This window comes from Fukomys damarensis, unplaced genomic scaffold (genome assembly GCF_012274545.1).
Source record: "Fukomys damarensis isolate Sample0158 unplaced genomic scaffold, DMR_v1.0_HiC HiC_scaffold_5, whole genome shotgun sequence".
NCBI lineage: Eukaryota > Metazoa > Chordata > Mammalia > Rodentia > Bathyergidae > Fukomys > Fukomys damarensis.
This window is the reverse complement of record NW_022900917.1, coordinates 43862853-43883401: the sequence shown is the minus strand read 5'-3', so window position 1 is coordinate 43883401 and position 20549 is coordinate 43862853. Positions and strand designations below refer to the sequence as shown.

Genomic DNA, 20549 nt, shown 5'->3' with positions numbered 1-20549 from the left:
TTAAACATTAATTCAAATTTTTTTTAAAACAGTTTTTGTCAGGGCTGAAGATGTAGCCAGTGGAAGGATACTTGCCTAGCATGCACAAAGCCCTTGGTTCAATCCCCAGTACTGGAAAAAATATCTCAAGTATATTATATCTGTAGGTTATATTTGTTCTGCTAGCCACTAGGATTTGTTGGTTTATTTGTTTTTTAATGAAAAAGTAGTCCATAAAGTCTCAGTACATTAATCACATGGCAAAGACCACTTGTCCTCGTTGTACCTTGTCTAGAGTGATTGTCTGGAATGGTGAGGATGCTGCCACACTGAGGACTGAGGAGTACTTTGGAGAAAAGTGAAATTAGCAAACATAACAAAAATGCATGTTAGAGAGAGTGATGTGGTTATTAGATAGGGAAGGTCACAGCTCTGTGCTTTGGTACATATTTATCTCATTTTCAAAATAGCAGAAACAATTTCTACCTTTGTGTTTATAGTGTTAAAGTATTCAAAATGTTAAACACATGTATTTAACACTCTGTGTGAATGATCTTAACATCCCTACTCCCCAAATTTTGCAGCTGTTTTTTCACTTACAAAGAGAACGGTCTTTTCCTGAACACAGAGCAAGATTTTATGCTGCTGAAATTGCCAGTGCATTGGGTTATTTGCACTCCATCAAAATAGTATACAGGCAAGTTGCTTAAATATTATATGTAAGAATATCTTTTTAATATTTTATTTCAAGTAATACTCAGGTTTTTTTCTTTTAATTTGATAGAGATTTGAAACCAGAAAATATTCTTTTGGATTCAATGGTAAGCATTGTCTTTTAAAAATCTACTAGTTCTGTTTTTTGTTCTAAGTGGGGGAAAAAAGTCTTAAGCTTTCAAACTGCATGACTACACTTATAAAACATTCTCAAAATGACAAAACTACAGACAGAGAGCAGATTAGTAGTTGCAAGAGAACAGGGTCAAAGGGAGAGAGAGCAAAGATAAAGGAGTAGCACAAGGCGTTCATTTGTAATGAAATAGCTCTCTTTTGATGGTGGGTGTTACATGAATCTCTACATGTATATTGAATAGAACTATACCACACATACACACACAGCATGCATGTTTACATGATAAAACTGAGTAAGGTTAGTAGTCTAGTTAACAGTGTTCTACCAATGTCAGTTTCCATTTTGACTCTGTACTGCAGTGATACAAGATGTCAGCATTGGGGAAGTGGGTGAGGACACGTGGAACCTTATGTAGTACTTTTGCAATTTCCTGTGTATCTATAATTATTACAAAATAAAAAGATTTTTAAGATTGTCAGTTTGTGTCCATGTATTGTTTTATCTTACTGTTCTTGTATTTGTTAGGGACACGTTGTCTTAACAGATTTTGGGCTTTGTAAAGAAGGAATTGCTATCTCTGATACCACCACAACGTTTTGTGGGACACCAGAGGTAAGAAATATGTCTTGTCATTAGTAGAAAAATTTCTAAATGTAAATATGAACCATACATCCCATATACAAAATTGAAATAAAAGTAGAATAAAAACTGTCATTTCCTCTTTCAGCCTGCTGTACTTTAGACAATTAAGAGTTTATTGATAGTTGGTATTTTTCACTGAGATAGTTAAATCACAGGACTCTTTTGTATAATCCAAAAAAAGGTAAGTTATACTTATTTGTTTTTAGTTTTGAAAGTTTACCTTATATTTAGTATTTGATTATACTTCTAATCCTTTTTTTAAAAATCTAAAAATGTCAGAGTGGGGGTATGATTGTGGTGAAGGTTGCATAATACTATAAATATAATAGCCATTGAATCATGCACTTCAAAAAGGACTGAATTGTAGGGGGCGGTGCTGATTAAGGGGATGAACCCAACACAGCAACTGCTCTGTCACTGAGCTGCATCTCCTGGCTTCCCAGGATTTTGTTTTGTTTTGTTGTTTTTTGGGTTTTTTTGTTTGTTTTTTTAACTTCTGAGACAGGGTCTCACCAGTTACCCAGGCTAGTCTCGAACTTGTGATCGATCCTCCCAAGTCAGCCTCCGGTGTATCTGGGATTATAGGCATGTGCCACATATTTGGCATGACTCTTAATGTGGCTGTGGTTTGGTTTGGTTTGCATAAACTAAAGCAAATAGGGCAGAATATTAACATTGCCTACATCTGTGTAGCAGTTTTACTGGTTTCTATTATGCTTTTCTATATGGTTGGAATATTTTGTATTTAAATATTTAACAGAAAATAGGAAAAAATTACAAATCAATTTATTAACCAGTATATCTTTTCTTCAAGTCATCTAGGAGAAAATACATCTTTTTATTTGTGATATTAATAATTCTTACAACTTCTTTTAAAAGCTTATATTCACTTTGTACATACACACATACAAGTTGAGGATATTTTATAGTACCCTAATATTATTGTAATTTACAGTGATCTTAGGTGCCATGTAAAGTTATTATTATTGGAGTAATTGTAGATACAATGTTGAAAATATAACTTCAGTTTGATCCCAGCACCACAGAAGAATAAGAAAATATATGATAAAATGATTTACATAAACCTAATTAAGATCAGACAAAAGTATTAGTAATAATTATCTTGAAATATAGTTTTTTTCATTTCTTTTTCCCTTGTAACGCTAGTTCTTAAATATACTTGTAACCTTTCTGTTTTGATCTATGTTGAGAAGAAATGTGTGTGTGTGTATGTGTGTGGTAAACGCATACACACATGAATGTACAGTGTTTTCATAATTAAGAAAATCTTTAAGTCCTATAGTTTTTGGAGGTGGGTTACCAGGGATCGAACTTGGGACCTTGCACTTGCGAGGCAGGCGAGGACACCACTGAGCTAAATCCCTGGCCCTTAAGTCCTGTAGTTTTTAGAAAAGATACACAAGGTTTTATGGTCATTTAAAATTTAAATGTGGTGTGAAGATATTGTATATTTTGGAATCTAAAATTCAAATTCATCTATATGTGAAATCGGATGATTTTTCAGCCACCTAACAAACTTACATGGTTTTTTGGGGTTTTTTTTGTACCAGGGATTGAACTCAGGTCTTTGCGCTTGCAAGGCCGGCGGCAGAACCACTTTGCTAAATTCCCAGCCCCAAACTTACATGTTTTAAATTAAGTTTGAGGTTATATCTGAAATAGAATGCAATTCAGGCTTTTACTTTCACTGAAAAGAAAAAAATGGATTATAAATTGCCACATTAAGAATTATTTCTTAAACTGGGCCTGGGGTCATACATCTACATTCCCAGCTCCCAAGGAGGCTGAGGAAGGAGGATTACTGGAGCCCAGGAATTTCAGGCAATAGCACAAGGTCCCATCTCAGAAAAAAAGAATAAGAAAAAAATTCTTTCTTCAAGGAAAAAACATAAATTATGATCAGGTGAACGTCTAAAAATGTTATTCTGATGAAAGACTGTGTCTCAAAATAACTTCTTTAATCCTGCCTTTGCTGTCTTCTACATGTGGTATTCAACTAAGGACATCACCACTGAGCTAAATCCCTGGCTTTTTCTGTGTGTCTTAATTGAGTCTGTTTCTAGGGGAAGATAGATGCTTGAGTGTGTTTTGAAAAATATTCCAGTTGGCACTGCCTAAAAACCACTGTTTCATAATGAGAACACAACCCATTAAAGATCTAGAATTTTTAAAAAAATTTTAAGTGCTATAGATTGAAACCAGGGCCTTATTACATGCAAAGCAGGTACTCTGCCACTGAGCTACCCCCCAGCCCATGATAATGTTTTTAATATGATGTTACTGGATAATGTCCTGGGAGATTCCTCTAAAGAAGGAATGAGGACCTCAACTCATCTCTAGATGAGTTTGTCAACTCTTGTCACAGAAAAGCATTTCAGGATGTGTTAGTGTGAGGCATAAGAGAGTTAGAAAATAAGAGAAAATAGTGAAGGGATTTAAGCTTGAGGACCTAAAAGGGATACAGCTCTGATAAAAAGGATCAGACTAGCCTGTTTACAAAATAACAGACGAACTTTTATGGATTTGCTGGGGAGGACTCATCTGGTTGATCATTATCTCAGTTCTGTTTTGCAGATGGCACAGGGAAAAGTCCTTATTGCTTAAGAGGGTAGTTCAATCTCACTGAGATGATTATTTCTGCTTGAGCTAGTTGCAGTTTTGTGGAGGTGTTGCTGGAATCCAAATGACTGTAGGTTTAAAGCAATGATTACAGACTTCTGGGCACTCATTTGTAGTTGAGTGTCCCTATAAATCTCTTATCTTGGTGTTCCCCATCTTAAAGAGGAATAAGATGTAAATTTAGATCTAATCAACTTTGCCAGCCTTCAAGTGCTCATTTAATGATTAACATGTCTATATACAGAGCTGAGCAAGGATCTGACCCAGTTTTAAGGTAATAAATGAAGGTCAGGCATTTTTTTGGTTTTCATTTACCTATTGGGCATCTGTAGGTCACAATTAATATTTACAAATTTTTAACAAAAGTTGCTTTTAGGTCCCTAACTGCCTCAAAAGAAAACATACTTTTAACAAATAATAGGTCCTTTGTCGCTATTGTGGTTGCTGACTATCAGTAACACAGAAAATTTGTTAGATTTCTCAGTTATTCCTGAATTTTACCCTGAGTTTTACTGTTACTGTGTTTCATTCTTTTCTACAGTACCTTGCACCTGAAGTAATCAGGAAACAGCCTTATGACAACACTGTGGATTGGTGGTGCCTTGGTGCTGTTCTGTATGAAATGCTCTACGGATTGGTATGCATTTCTGTTTGATTATTGCTCCAGTACATTGTCAGTGATTTGGCACACAGCCTTTCTCACTCTTTAAGATCTCACAGAGGGGCCGGGATTTAGCTCAGTGGTTCCAGTGCCTGCTTTTGTAAGCGCAGGGACCTGAGTTTGATCCCTGGTACCCCCCCCAAAAAAAAATTTGGGCCAGGGATTTAGCTCAGTGGTTCAGTGGATCTCACAGATACTTAGATAACACTAACAGGAGTAATCATCTGGTTAAATGAATTTAAAACCACCTTAGAAATATGTACTAGAAGAAAAGCTTCATTTTGCTACTAATTTTTTAAAGTAGTATAATTACTTTGCCATACTGATAACTACCATTAGGTATTTTCATTCCACTGGCATTTTTAAAAATACAGTAGACGCCTAGTTATTTCACTAAAATGATGTGTTTTCAATTTATTGCAAACAACCTCTACGTAATTTCAAAAAGGTTTTTGGATTTGTCAACATATTATTATATTTAAAAAGATAATGTTCTTTGATTTTTGCCTTTTGTTTTTATAGGATTTAATATACTACTGCTTAGCTTTTTTAAAAAATCACTGGATATCTCCTATTTCTTTCCCTGAAAACACCATGTCTTAATGATGTCATTGAAAGAAAAAAAGAAATGTTTACTGTGCAATGGACTTGCCCAGTTTTTATTAAGTAAAAACACATAAGGCCAGCCAGAAATGAGGAACATTGTATTGCTCTGTTGAGATGGTATCTCTCCAACCCAAAGCAAACATTTTTGACTTGTTACTTAGTTTACCTATCTTTATAAAATAGATCATGTTTTTTTCTCTGGGTGTTTTGAAATATTTGAAATAATTTCTTAGACTCCTTTTGTGATTCCATAAGTATCCAGAAGCTGTAATCTGAGGTTACTGCCAACACTGATACTAAATGCTACTATCAGTTAAGACCTGAGCAAGTGTTTGTTTTTCCTACAAACTGTGGAGCTCTCAGTGAAGTGTTCAGCACATGAGATCCATTTTAGAGCATTTGTTTCATATCACTAATTTTGCATGGTACATTCCTGTGAAAGCCAACACCGTCTTTTCCCTAACTATGATCACCTTGTAAAAGGAGTTACTTTTCTAATAATACTAGTGATTTAGAACACTGGATAATCATTTTATATCTTTCTTTCTTCAGGCACTGACTACCATTTGCTATTTCAGAATTCTCTGTATTTCTTTAGAGGATTTTGAAAGTATAAAATGAAGTTATATTTTTAAAAGTAAAGTTATTTTCTCAGGAAAAAGAAAAGGGAAGCTGGGGATTTAGCTCATTGGTTCCACCACCTGCCTCCCAAGTGCAAGGACCTGAGTTTGATCCCTGGAACACCCCCCCAAAAGAAAAAGAAAAGGAAAGTGATGTGCCTGTAAAACTCCCTTAGCATTAAAATTATTTTTACTTTAAAACTTTTAACTGATTATTAAATGGCTAATGCTTATGTTGAAGCTACTCATCTTGCTTAGGCTATGACAGTACCATTTTTAGTAACTTAAAGTACTCTCAATACTTTTACTGACACAAGTACTTAGGAAGGAATATTGTCTTCAAGTCTCATCTTTTTTTAGATATTTTTGCTTTAATGCATTTATTCCCAAATCTCAAAAAGTTATTTAATGTTTCATTTGTCTTGAAAATCTGTTTGCAGTGATTCTATCATTATACCTATGATAAGGTTGGTGGTTGTTTTCTCTAAAACATACTTTTACAAGTTATTTGTAGTTTAATGCCTGTTTACAAAGTGCTATTGAAGAAACCTTAATTCACTCAGTGAACACTTACTAAGCTTTATTGTGTGCCAGGTTTTAGAATTCCTGTGCATCATGAGACCGTGCTGCAGGTGTCTGCACATCCCATCAGGGCCATCCCTTGCTGCAGCTATTCAGACCCAAATACTGCCTGCCAGTCAAAGCCAAGTCTTACTATTATAAAACCATTTTGGCATAATTCACTAACTGCTGTTTCTTTATTTTGCTTTTCTCCTTTTTAGCCACCTTTTTACTGTCGAGATGTTGCTGAAATGTATGATAATATTCTTCACAAGCCTCTAAATTTGAGGCCAGGAGTGAGCCTCACAGCCTGGTCCATCCTGGAAGAACTCTTAGAAAAAGACAGGCAAAATAGACTTGGTGCCAAAGAAGACTTTGTATGTAACATGTTTCCCAGTTCCAGCTTTATTTAAACTTATTTAAAATTTGGAGATAAATCCTTATTATATATGGCATTTATTGGAATGAATATAGCTTTTTAAAGAATAGAACAATTGAAAACACATGCTTTTCATCACAATTTTCACTAGTGCTCATATAAAACTATACAGTATTTAAAGCATTTTCACTTACATTTTTTATTTGATGTTTATAATTTGAACTTCTGCTCTTTATACCCCCATATCCAGTTTTCACATCATTATTTGATTTTCATTTATAACAATTTCCTCCCTTTAAAAAAAATTTGTAGTATATATTAACTACCTATATTTTTTTGTCAATTTAATTTTTATTGCTAAATAATAACAGAATTTCTGTGAACTTTTAACACAGAGACTAACCAAATAGCATGGTTTTTTTTAGGGTGTAGGGCCATATAAACTTTTAAAATATTTTCTTTAATAAGAATTTTTAAAATTCCTTTTTGCCTTTTGCCTCAAACTAATATTAAATCACTATTCTTGTTTTTGTTTTTGAGAATTTGGTAATACCTCCTTGAAATAATTATGAAATCTGATTTTTTGTTGTTTTAAATCAGGGTAATTAATTTGCTACTATTATTATCAGTATTATTCTGCCACTGTTTTCCTGTTCCTCTCACTCTTCAGTTAAGCAGGTAACTCTGCCAGCAGTTTCCTATTCAGGATGCTAATATTTTACACCTCCATGTCCTTCAGTTCTTTTATTGAATTCACTATCAGGAATTGAATAAATGCAACTGTCACATATCCTGGGCTGCTGACAGTGCTAAAGAAAGCACCATCTGGGGGTAGTGGAAGCACTGTAATGTCATGGTCATGAGCCTCTTTGTGTTCCTCCATTCAGCTTATTCTGCTACTCTCTATATAGTTAACTATTTTAAACTTCTCTCCAAGCTTTCAATTTCCTTTTGGGTTTTGCATTTTACTTTTTCTATCACTAGAGATCACCCTGTGTTTCCTTTTCTGAAAACACTTCATCTTAAAGATTCATTTTAAAAAAGGGTTATGTTTACTTTGCTATATAAACTGTTTCTCAGTTTTCACTAGTTAAAGATACATAAGGCGGGGGCCGGGGGTTTAGCTCAGTGGTTCCGCCACCTGACTCACAAGTGCAAGGTCCTGAGTTCCATCCCTGGTACCATCCCCCACCACCAAAAAAAAGATACATAAAGCCAGCCAGAGCCTCTGATTAACTTGAGGAAAGTTGTATTCATTACTACATTGACTAATACTGTTCCAACTCAAAGCAAACAACCTAGCATTTTAGTTAGTTTACATACCTATAGAAGAATAAATGTTAGCTTGGAGGTATATGTCATTGGTGGAGCACTTGCCATTGTACTTGCCATAGCTTGTGTAAGGCTCTAGGTTGAATCACCAGCACTACCACAAGAAAAAAGTAAATGCATATCATTCTTAAGGTTTTTTGAAATATTTTTAATAGCCCATCTCCTGCAATAGATAATCTTGCTTTTTATTTTATAGGGAAAATAGACCATTCAGAGAACTGACCGAGCTTCCTGCTATCAGTCTTGCGGACTTTGCCTTTACTTGTACCTATCATTCTTTCTGTTACAGTGGGAAGAGTCCATATTCACCTAGTATTGGATCCCTGTCACCTTCCATGAATACTGTACATGCCCTTTACTCTATCAGTAGCCATTCCCTTTTGTTCTGGTTTCTTCCATTTGAATATTAAACCTTGCCAGCCATGGTGGTACACACCTATAATCCCAGCATTCTGGGAGGCTGAGACAGGAGAATCACGTTTGAGCCCAGCATGGGAAAACAAGTGCCCAACTTTGTTAAGTGACTTAACAAACTGTATCAGAACAAGAAAATAAAGGGCTGGGTACATAGCTTAGTAACCCTGGGTTCAATCCTCACTACTGCTACAAGTAAACACATAAATAAAATAAACATTGTCAAGTATCCTGCTATTTAAGCTAAAAATTTTCAGCCCTGCTGTCCTGTTAGGTACCTTCTTCCCTTCTCTCCCAAACTTGTTGAAAAGTTTCCACATTCACTCTTCCTTTACCAGCCTCTTCTCGGTCTATAACAAAATAGCTAGCTGAATTGCTAGATTTTTCTGTTTGCTCTCAAAGCCATGTTTTTAACTCGCAATACTCTTCAGTTCCCTAGGTTCCAACTGAAGCATACACTCTTCCTTTTTTTTCTCAATTTTTATTTTTTTATATCTTTTTTCTGTTTTTGTTTTTGAGACAAGATCATGCTATGCAATTCAGACTAGCCTTCAACTCATTATGTAGCCCAGGCTGGCCCTGAACTCGGGTTGATACTTCTGCCTCATCCTCACAAGTGCTGGGACTACAGGCATGCATCACAAGTGGCCTCAATTTTGATTTTTTTATTAGTGTATGTTTACATTACATAATATTACATTTCTCATAGGGTGTTAATACATGTACATGTTAAAACCTTAATTATTTTTTCATACCCTATCTCCATGACCCCTTCTCCCTTTTGCAAAAGATAGATCTCCCTATTTCCTATTGTCTATCTTTTATTTTGTTCTTTGTTTATATTTGCAGTTTCTCATATAAAAGACACCATGTGAAATTTAAGCTTGTAGTCTCTTATTTCACTTAACATTATAGTGTCAGGGTGTATCCATTTTCCTATAAATGACTGAAGTTTATACTTCTTGGTTGCAGAGTAATTGTCTTTGAAAGGTTTGCACTATTGATAGTCTTTAACCATTTTGCAACATGAATGATATACACATGTACCTAAAAGAATTATTGAGAAGCATAATGACAAAATGGTTTGGACTCAGAACTTTTTGGTGAGTAATATATTCTTCATCATTAATAAAAAATTTTTGTTCTTAATATTCTAGCTTGAAATTCAGAATCATCCTTTTTTTGAATCACTCAGCTGGACTGACCTTGTACAAAAGAGGATTCCACCACCCTTTAATCCTAATGTGGTAAGTGTATACCCAAATCTTCCTAAAAATAATGAGACAGAACTGTAGCTCATTATACTTTTGAGAAATTGATCTCAAAATCTAACCTGAATGAAATGGCATCATTATGTATTTGTGATATGTCACTCAGGGTGACATATATACTTCAGGATGATATAAGAACTTCAAGATGACCAATAAGAATACAGTTAGGTTAGGTTGATGAAAATCTTTTAGCACAGTAATTATGAAATGTATTTTTGGAACTTGCATAAGAAAGGGATGAGCTCAGTAAGTAAAAAAAGGTGCAGATTATTGTCATTTTTATACATACAAAATCAACATGTAACACTTTTTTCTAGATTAATGTAAAATCAGGTACAAGCAAACATTTTTAATAACAAATGGTTACTTTTTTGGAAAATAGTAAGATAATATAATAATATTTATGTTAACTAGACTTGTTTTTTTGTTTAAGCTTGACTTGTTTTAAAAATTATAATAGATGTGTTTTACATAATTGACCCTAAAAGTGTGTGTATATGTATATATTTTTTTTAGTTAAAGGAAGATGTAGAAATCAACTCATAAAGTAAACATAATTTGCTCTATTTGTGCTTTGTTAAAAGTTTCTGTGCATCGCTCAGACCTGATATTAATAGATGTGACATTTTATATCTATAAACATAACAATATTTATAAACTGTTTTATTGTGGGTAGTCCAGAAGTATAGTTTCAGAGATAACTTACTCTATTTAGGGGCAGTTTTATCCTAGTTTCTAGAATTTGTACTTCTTGTTGACTATACTTATAGAAAAAGAAACAAACTAATATAAAGCTAAGGTGATTTACATAAAACAGCCAGACTTCAGAAAGCCCACTGTATTAGTCAGCTTTCCCATCACTTGAACAAAATACCTGACATCTTCAATTTAAATGAGAGATTTAAATTGGCTCATATTTCAGAGAATTAGGTCCGTAGTTGTTTGGCTTCGAGGTAGGGACGGCGTGGAGTATGGTGGAGGAAACTGGAAACAAGAATATACCCTTTCAGGTCATGCCTCCAGTGACCTACCTGCAGCCAGACACCAACTTCTAACACGTGAGACTTGTGGGGGACATTTTATAAATCTAAACCATAACACCATGCTTCTAGGATTATATTTAAAATTTTTATGAGATGGAAATTTAACTTTCTTGGCAGTGCTAAGGATTAAACCCAGGGCCTTATGCACATTGGTCAAGTACTCTACTAACTGATCTACACATCCAGCCTGAATAATACTTTAATTAAATTTCTTTCAACACTAAATTATTTTATGCTATAGTTTCTAGAATTCTTTGTCCTCTGTAGAGACTTTTCTTGTATGGAAGGACCTAGCATTCTGGGATATTTAGATATAAATGCTAATATCCTTGATTTACAATCTCTGCTCTGAATCTTTATCTGTTCACCTTAGTTAGACTCGTGATTTGGACATTTTAAGGATTCCTTTCTCTGTAGAGCAGAAATAACCTGGAGATTCAAGGGTGATCTTTACAAATGAATCACTTGAATTCATATCCAATTTTTATATGTAAATATACTTAAAGGGAAAAATCTTGCATCAGAGTCCTAGGAAGAACCATTATATTTGAGCCTAAGCATCCACCTTACTTCATTTTCCATGAACCTGGTTCCCATGGTCCTCCACAGTCAAGGATGTTCTAAACAAGTGTTTCGTAACCTTTGTAGCCCAGTAAGAGTAACCTTCACTTATATACCCTTCCTTCCTCCATCAGAAGGTTTCACCCATCTAGAATTGAGAAACTGGATAGGCATGTATTTATTCAAGCCCAGATGCAAAATGCTATCCTGAAAACCTGAGCCCTGCTTTTGAACATCAGGTTGGTGATGAGAGAAAGAGTATCAATTACAGGATCTGATTCAAATTAGCCTAGGTCAGGCTACTATGGTGCTAGCTAGTTCTTCTCACCATTATCTCTCTTCTGCACCCAAAAGTAAGAACTTTAACTGTCAGAACAGATAACTTCACCTAAATAATAAAAATTAGGAAAAGAAAGGCAAAAAAATGAAATAGGAAGATTACCTAATCTTGCTAGGAAAAAAGTATACAAAGTCACAATGACTTTTTAATGAAGGACTGAGTTAATGATAGAAAAGCTAAAGTAAATAATATTATGCCTTTGCTGTTTTAGGCTGGCCCAGATGATATCAGGAACTTTGACACAGTATTTACAGAGGAAACAGTTCCATATTCTGTGTGTGTGTCTTCTGACTACTCTATCGTGAATGCCAGTGTACTGGAGGCAGATGATGCATTCGTTGGTTTCTCTTATGCACCTCCTTCAGAAGACTTATTTTTATGAACAGTTTGCAATTCAGAACCAAGCAAATACAAGCCTGCAGATGGGACTGAAATTCCTATTTGTGTGAATATATTCAAATATGTATAACAGTGCCTCATTTTTATATGTAATGTTTAAAACTATGAAAAATATTTTCTGTATGCAAGGAAATAGGGCATTTCAAAGAGCTATGTTTTGAATTAAAATTTGTATTCTTGTTTACTAAGCTTTTTTAAACAAAATTTAAAATCTGTTGTTCTTAGCATTAACCTATTTTTAAAGAAAACTTTTCTGCTATTGACTGTTTCTCTCTTAAGTTTACATTAACATGCCCAAGATAGACTGTTTTTTTAACAATCTCTTTCAGTTCATTTAACATATATTAATACCTTTGTAACTCTACTATGACTTTTGTTATTGTATCAGAACTATGCAATTGGTACATAGTTGTTTAAAAAGAAACCATATCTTTCTATGGTAAATTGGTGTTTGAAATAAAAAGTCTTGGTGTAGAATTAAAATATAAAAGCATGTTAACACATTGGTTGTTAACACTGAATAAGTATTCTTTTTGCAGATAAGTAACAAAAGGAAATAATTTGCTTTTGAAATACCAGTTCAAATTTGTGATTTTTTTTTTTTGGTCTGGAGGAAAAGAAGAAAGTTAATGGTTAGAAATTTAAGACTTCCCAAAGATTTGAAGGGTAATAAAGTACTGCTAGATTTTTTTTTTTCAGGTGGGGCCAAAAATGAGTGTTTCTGTGTTATATATTTATATTATAAATATATTCTATTTATGTTCCTTTGGTGTTTTTAATATTTGATACACTGTTAAGTAGGTCTGAATCTTGATATTTGCTTATGCAAATAGCTATTTCAAAACTATTTGGTTAAGTAAAAAGATCTTTCTAGAATACCTAATTTAAAATTTAAAAGTAAAATAACAAATCTGGATCAATGTAGAACAGTTCTACTATAACAAGAGTTAAAAATAATTTATGCAGTTTCATATGCAGTATCTTTTTTTTTTCTTTTTTGGTATTTCTGGGGATCAAACCCAGAGCCTTGAACATACAAAGGATGCATGCATTCTACCACTAAATTATAGCCCTAATCCATCAGTATATTTTGAGTCTTATAAAAAGTACATAAAACTGAACTTAGAAATCATAGCATACCAGTTAACTCGTTCCTTTTCAAGTCATATAGGAAATAGTAGTATAAAGGTTTAGTGAGTCAGTTTAGATGCTCTAAGAACAAATTTCCCTTCAATGTATTCACTTCAGAGAAATCACAAAGGCATTTCTCACCCATATCCTTTGGCTTAAAAATATTCCTCAGAATTGGGGAAGGGGGGTACTTTTGTTCAATTAATATTTACATCTAATACACTGAATCTTCCTTTAGAGGTAAGACTTTAATATCTACACTGTAAATATTTGGTTTGTTTGGCACTACTGTAAGTTCTGCTTTTAAACAAAACTCTTTGTTCATTATAAATCAAGATTAAAAACTAGCTTCTTGTATGATTTTTTTACTTAGATACTCCTTAAACTACCCCAAATTAAAGTGCAATACTGTATATTTCTAAGGACAAATATAAAATAGAATTTTGATGTTTCTTGGATCATCAGAAATACAGATTCATATAGTATAATAAAATTAGCAAAAAGATTAATGATCATCAAATGCCTGTTATTTGAAATTAAAATTGATAGTGGTTACAGTAATCATTACAAAGTAAATTACATATTTAAGGGGGAAAAGTGTAAAATTTTAACAAACTATTTGCTCTCCCATCCGAGTACTAACTAGGCCCAACCCTGATTAGCCTCTGAGATTAGACGAGATCGGGCATGTTCAGCTTGGTGTGGCTGTAGACTAACAAACTATTTGGACAAATTACTAGATTATTATAAGGCTAATAGGTGTTTTATCTTGGGACAAAATTTCTTCAAAGTATCAAATTTATCTTTTCTCTCATAGCATTAATATTTCAGTAAAGTATATGCTCCTTGAATAGTTGAACTAATTCACGGTATTTACCAAAATAAAGGTCTAAATGAAGATTTCCATGACTAATATCTGCAGTTTGGAAGTTAGCTCTGTTTTTGAAATGGGATTTCTTGCCACTTCAAGAAAAGTTTTTACTTATACTGGTTTTTACAGATTATCCCACTTCCAATATGAATATAACAGTCTGGTGAGGATCCTTTTTCATAGATAGAGCCTTCTTACTGTGTCCTTGTGGGGTTGGAAGAGGCTGATTTTCTGGGTTCTCTTAAAGGCACTAAACCAATCACCTCCCAAAGCTCTACCTTTCAACATTATTAAGGATTAGATTGCAACATGAATACAGTGAAGATGCAAACATTCAGAACATAGCAGTATGAAACACACAAGTGAGTTTCAGATGACTTAAGTATCTTGATAAGCCAGTTTTTGTATAAATGAGATTAACAGGGACAGAGTAAAGAGTATTACATAGCTTTTATTAAGTGTAAAAGGATTCTTGTATATAAAAATATTGGAGTTCTTTACTAAAATAATATGAATGGAAATTGCTTTTAATTTCCCTGATAGCATTCCATTTGGAGATTATTTATGTAGCACTTTTGGTTTCTTGTGAATGCTATGTAATTATCCATTTGAACCCATTGAACAGTCGTCACTAACCAAAAAGACCACTACACAAGAATATTTCTCAGTTCACTACTTCTTTGTATTCCCATTTGTATGAAGGTAATGAAATCAGAATAATTGTTGAGCTTTCTTAAAATGTTTTTGTTTTGTTTTGTGTTTTGTACTGGGAATCTAACTCGGGTCCTTGCGCTTGCAAGGCAGATTCTGGAACCACTGAGCTAAATCCCCAGCTCCTTAAGATATATTTTTTAATTTACTCATTTAACAGTTTAAAGCAGTAGTACACAAGCGAATAGAGAATTATAAATTGAAAATGATTTATAGCGACGAAGTAGCTAAAGAACCCTACAAATGAAAAGTGATTTATTTGTATATATTGGATCGAAAATAATGTCACCGTTGTTGAATATTAAAGGAATTGATATGTGAGTATTAAGGAATAATATAAACATATCACTCTGCAACCCCTTTTACTGAAAAAGACACATCTGGTAGTTTACAAAAATCTTGGGTTCAATTTCAACTTATAAATGTTCACTATAAATTCTCTTGCAGGAAGGTATCTCAGGTTCATCTCTGTTGGATTCCTTTTCCTTCCCTCTCCAGGTCTTTTTACATAATAATTAATGTAGCTTTGTTGTGCTGAATTTTTCTCTGACTCAATAAATAATGTAAAAATTACAGTTGAAGAGCTGAGATTGTCCCTTAGTGCTAGAGTTCTTGCCTAGTATGTGAGAGACCCTGAATTCATTCATTAACACTTAAAATCAACGATACACTGAAGTGGAACACTAACAGCTACCCACCTCCCCACCACCACCACCAATACTGAGGATTGAACCCAGGGTCTCACTAGGTATGCTAGGCAAACGCTCTGGTGAGGTGCGTGGACCGCCCTATCCCAGCAGCCCCTACGCGCACGCATGCGCACCAGTGAAGGTCTCGCCAGGCCCGCTGCCTTCAGCTGTCGGTGCTTGAGGTGATACGAGACCCGCCTGGCCTGGTGGGTGCCAGGTCAGTAGAAAGGTTACCCCTGGTGGTGGGAAGGGTCCCGGATCCTCGCGTGGTGGTGCCGCATTCGTGGTCACCTGCTTCGGTTGTGAGATGTGTTCCTGCTGTTGTCTCCTCGGCGGTTTATCCCAGGGGCTAACAAGGCGTCCCAATCCGCGCCCCTTCAAGTGAATCTTGGCGTTTTAGACCCTGGGAGAACTTAAAGAATTACTGTAGAATTTTATCCCTGTTCACTTATTTAGTACTTTTCCACAGGCTTCTGTGTCCCTTGCATTCACTCCCCAGGACTTCCCGTGGTATGGGGGTAGCCGGACTTTAAGCTCCAGTTCTTTTGACGCTACTGAACTCCAGCACTGCCTCGTGTTGCCTCGTGCTTGTTGTCTGTGGTGGGCGTGGGGGCCTTTCACAAGCCCATTGGAGTCAGGATATGGCAAATGAAAGTGACCTCATCAGTTCCCTGCACTTCTGGATTCATATTTCTTTGTAGCAGCAGCACCTACTCACTTTTAAAACCCCCATTTAGTACCCGGACCTGGTGGGACACGCCTGTAATCCCACCATTTTAGGAGGATGAGGCAGAAGGACCATAAACTCAAGAACACCCTGGCCATTTAGGGTCTTCGGGAAGTTCTACTCAAAATTTAAAGAGAAGATGGGGCTGGGGATGTAGCTCAATGCGAAGGTTCTATCACCAATACCCCCCAAAAAAACTTTTTAATTTCTTTGCCTACATTGTACAAACTAATCACCAAGTCCAACATGGAAATTTCTGTATTCGTTTGTCCCCTAATGCTCTAGATCCATCCCTTAAGAACGTTGCAATAGTTTGAACCTATTTTCCACACTGGTCGCATGTGCTGATTTGCAAACTAAAAATCTGATCACAAATCCTCTTTGTTTAAAACAAACAAAACTCAAGATTTGTAGCCTTCTATTCTTCTATATAGTCATTATAGACTTCAAAACTTTCATAACTATCCTCATTGAACCATTTCATTATTAATAGCTTCTATTCAACTTCAGAAACCTAATGTTTTAGTAAAACAAATGCAATGTCCCAAACACGACACGTATTTAAAGATTAATTGTACTTGTAACCACAGAGGAACAGACTCTGAATTTTCAGCCCTATTAATAGCAAAAAAGGGGGGGATATAGATTCAGTAGTGGAAGACTCAGTGGAAGCTAGTGGTACTTACCCCTTTCTCTGGAAACTTTCCCTTCTTTAATTAGAGAGATACATCTACCAAATGTCACCTTTAAAACAGAATTCATAGCTTCTCAATGATTCCACTATCTTCAATCAAAATGTCCTAAAACAATGGAAAATATGACCTATACACAAAGATGATCCCAAATATTATGAAATATTTTACATATGCTGCTCCCTCCATGTGCCCTAGAATATTCCTATTTGTTATAGCACTTAAGTAATCACATAAGTGTTTCCACATAATATCTTCCCTCATTGTCTATACTCTGTCCAAAGGATAGGAACAGCATTGTACTCATCTCTGTATCCTTAGTGCCTAGGGTAGTTTGGTTTTCCAACAAATAGTGCCAAATAATTGATAATTATAACTATATTACTCATTTCTGACTTCCCTAAATCGGCATCTTCTTGAAGATTAAGATCCAATCTTGAATCATCTTTTCCTAATACATATTGTAATTACTATATAGCATATATTGTTTGTTTCCAATTGGTGTTTTGTTCTGTCTTAAATGTTTCATATTCCACGCTGCTTATAACTTTGTTTCTGTTGTTTTCCTTTTATTTTTTCTTTCCCCTTCTTACCTTTTCCCTACCCCTCCCACTTGCCCGACACCTTTAGACCTTTTTTCCTATTACACAATATCAATTATACATTTTGATCCTTATTTACACTTTTAGTTTATCACACCAGAGAAACTTCAGTGTTTGCACGTGTGTCCTATTAATTTCACTTGAGCACATGGCCTCAGTGTGCATCCACTTAGCTGTGAATGTCTCTAGCTTCTTGTTCTTTATGGCTGAGTAGTACCCCATTTTATATTTAAAAAAAAAATCTTTATCCAGCCTCCACTTGATGGGCAGTTGGGCTGTTTCCAAATTTTAGCTATTACAAACTGTGCCACTATAAACATGGGTGAGCTTATATCACTGTGGTATGATGCTTTTAATTCTTTTGGAAAGATACCCAGCAGGGAAATAGCTGGGTCAAATGGGACTTCTAATCCCAGTTGTTTAAGGTATCTCCATATTGATTTCCACAGTGGTTGCACCAGTCTGCACTCCTAGCAACAATGAAGAAGGGTTCCTTTCTCCCCACAATCCCACAAACATTTGTTATTGGTTGATTTCTTGATAGCAGCCATTCTTTCTGTGGTGAAGTGGAATCTCAGTGTTGTTTTCATCTGCACCTCTCAAATGACCCATGGATGTTGAACATGTTTTCATGTTTATTTGCTTTTACTTCTTTGTTTGAGAAATGTCTGTTCATTTCAGATGCCCATTTTGAATTGGGTTTTTTAATTTGGGGGTCTGATTTTTTTGAGTTCTTTATATATTCTGGATAGTAGACCTTTATCTGAGGAACAGCTGGTAAAAAATTTTTCCCACATTGTACATTGTCTCTTAGCTCTGTTGGTGGTTTCTTTTGCAGTACAGAAGCTTTTTAAAAAGATGAGATCCCAGTTGTTGATTCCTTGTGCAAGTTCCTGTGTTACTGAGGATTTATTCATTAAGTCTTCTCTATGCCAATGTCTTCAAGAGTTCTACCTAACTTATCTTCCAACAAGTGTAGTGTTTCTGTTTTAGTATTAAGATCTTGAATCCATTTGGATTTTAGTTTAATGCATGGTGAAAGATAGAGGTCTAGTTTTAATCTTTGGCAAGTTGAATTCCAGTTTATCAAACACCATTTATTAAAGAGGCTATCTTTCCTACAGTGAAGATGGTTGGCTCTTTTGTCAAGGATGAGGTAGCTGAGTATACCTGGATTTGTTCTGCATATTCTAATCTATTCCACTAATCCTCAGGTCTGTTTCTTTGACAGTACCATGGTTCTTTTTAATCACAGTGGCTTGGTAGTATAGCTTCAAGTTGGAGACTGTGATACCCTCTGCCATGTCCCTGTTGCCTAGAATGGCTTTTGCTACTCTAGGTCTTGTGGTTCCAAATGAATTTTTGTATTGTTTTCTCTAGTTCAGTGAAATATACTGTTGGGATTGTATTGAATCTGTATAGCAGTTTTGGTAGTATTGCCATTTTCACTATATTGATTCTTCTTACCCAGGAACAAAGGATGTCTTTCCATTTTCTTATATCCTCTTCGATCTCTTTTTTTCAGAGTATTATAATTCTCAATGTAGAGGTCTTTTGCTTCCCTAGATATTTCATTGTTTTGGATGATATTGTGAAAGGGGTTGTTTCCCTAATTTCGCTCTTAGTGATTCTGTTATTTGTGTACAAGAAGGCTATGATTTTTGAATGTTTACCTCCTATCCAGCTACTCTACTGAACCTGTCAATTAAGTCTAGAAGTATTTTGGTGGAGTATTTTGGGGTCTTCTATGTAGAGTATCATATCGTCAGCAAATAGTTTAACTTCTTCCTCTCCTATCTTTATTGCTTTTATTTATTTCTCTTGTCTAATTGCTACGGCCAATGTTTCCAAAACTATATTGAACAGGAGTGGTGATAGTAGACATCCTTGTCTTTTTCCTGATTTTAGTGTGAAGGTTTTCAGTTTTTGACCATTTAGTGTGATGTTGGCTGTTGGTTTTTCAAACGTAGCCTTTATCGAGTTGAGATAAAGACCATCTATTCCAATTTTCTGTAGGGTTTTTAACATAAATGGGTGTTGATTTTGTCAAATGTTTTTTCTTCATCTATTGAGATGATCATATAGTTTTTGTCTTTGACTCTGTTAATATAGTGTAGTACATTTATTGATTTACATATGTTGATCCACCCTTGCATCCCTGGGATAAATCCAGTATGGTCAGGATGTATGATCTTCCTAATGACTCTGTATTCTGTTTGGCAGTATCTTATTGAGGATTTTTGCATCTATGTTCATTAGGTAGATTGGCCTGTAGTTCTCTTTTTTTGGTTGGGTCTTTCTCTGGCTTTGGAATCAAAGTAATAATACTTGCTTCTAGGAATGAATTTGGAAGAATTGATTCCCTTTCAATTTAATTGAAAGGTTTCAAAAGTAGTGGCAGTAGTTCTCTAAATGTTTTATAGAATTCAGCAGTGAAGCCATCAGTACCTGAGCTTTTCTTTGTTTGTAAATTTTAAATTATGTTTTTAATTTCACTGATTATAATTGGGGTGTTTATACTTTTTATATCTTCTTTGTTCAACTTTGATAATTCATATGTATCTACAAATCTGTCCATTTCTTCTGTATTTTCCATTTTATTAGAGTACATTTATTGATTTACATATGTAGAGTACAGGTTCTTCAAGTAGGTATTGATGATCCTCTGAATTTCTACTGGATCTGTTGTGACTTCACCTTTTTCGTTCCTAATGGCATGCACTTGAGCCTTTTCTTTCCTTTTTTTGACAAGGTTGGCTAAGGGTTTATCAATTTTATTTATTCTTTCAAAAAACCAACTCTTTGATTCGTTGATTTTTTTTTTTTTT

The 20549-nt window shown here is 34.8% G+C and overlaps 2 protein-coding genes across 8 annotated transcripts in view; both read left to right on the top strand.

Annotated features, from left to right (window-relative positions):
- Window positions 1-15105, top strand: part of LOC104853501 (serine/threonine-protein kinase Sgk3) — a 161070-nt gene extending 145965 nt beyond the window's left edge. For all 7 annotated transcript variants that reach the window (XM_019205621.2, XM_019205620.2, XM_019205623.2 and 4 more), the window contains 7 exons: window positions 564-676; window positions 764-800; window positions 1355-1441; window positions 4653-4748; window positions 6781-6936; window positions 9842-9931; window positions 12111-15105. In XM_019205621.2, the coding sequence (XP_019061166.1) occupies window positions 564-676; window positions 764-800; window positions 1355-1441; window positions 4653-4748; window positions 6781-6936; window positions 9842-9931; window positions 12111-12281 (750 nt within the window). In that variant the 3' untranslated portion in view covers window positions 12282-15105. The remainder of the gene's footprint in view (window positions 1-563; window positions 677-763; window positions 801-1354; window positions 1442-4652; window positions 4749-6780; window positions 6937-9841; window positions 9932-12110) is intronic.
- A 737-nt stretch (window positions 15106-15842) lies between these two features.
- Window positions 15843-20549, top strand: part of Mcmdc2 (minichromosome maintenance domain containing 2) — a 42752-nt gene continuing 38045 nt past the window's right edge. The window contains exon 1 of the mRNA XM_010611463.2: window positions 15843-15917. The gene's annotated coding sequence lies outside the window, so the exon portion shown is untranslated. The remainder of the gene's footprint in view (window positions 15918-20549) is intronic.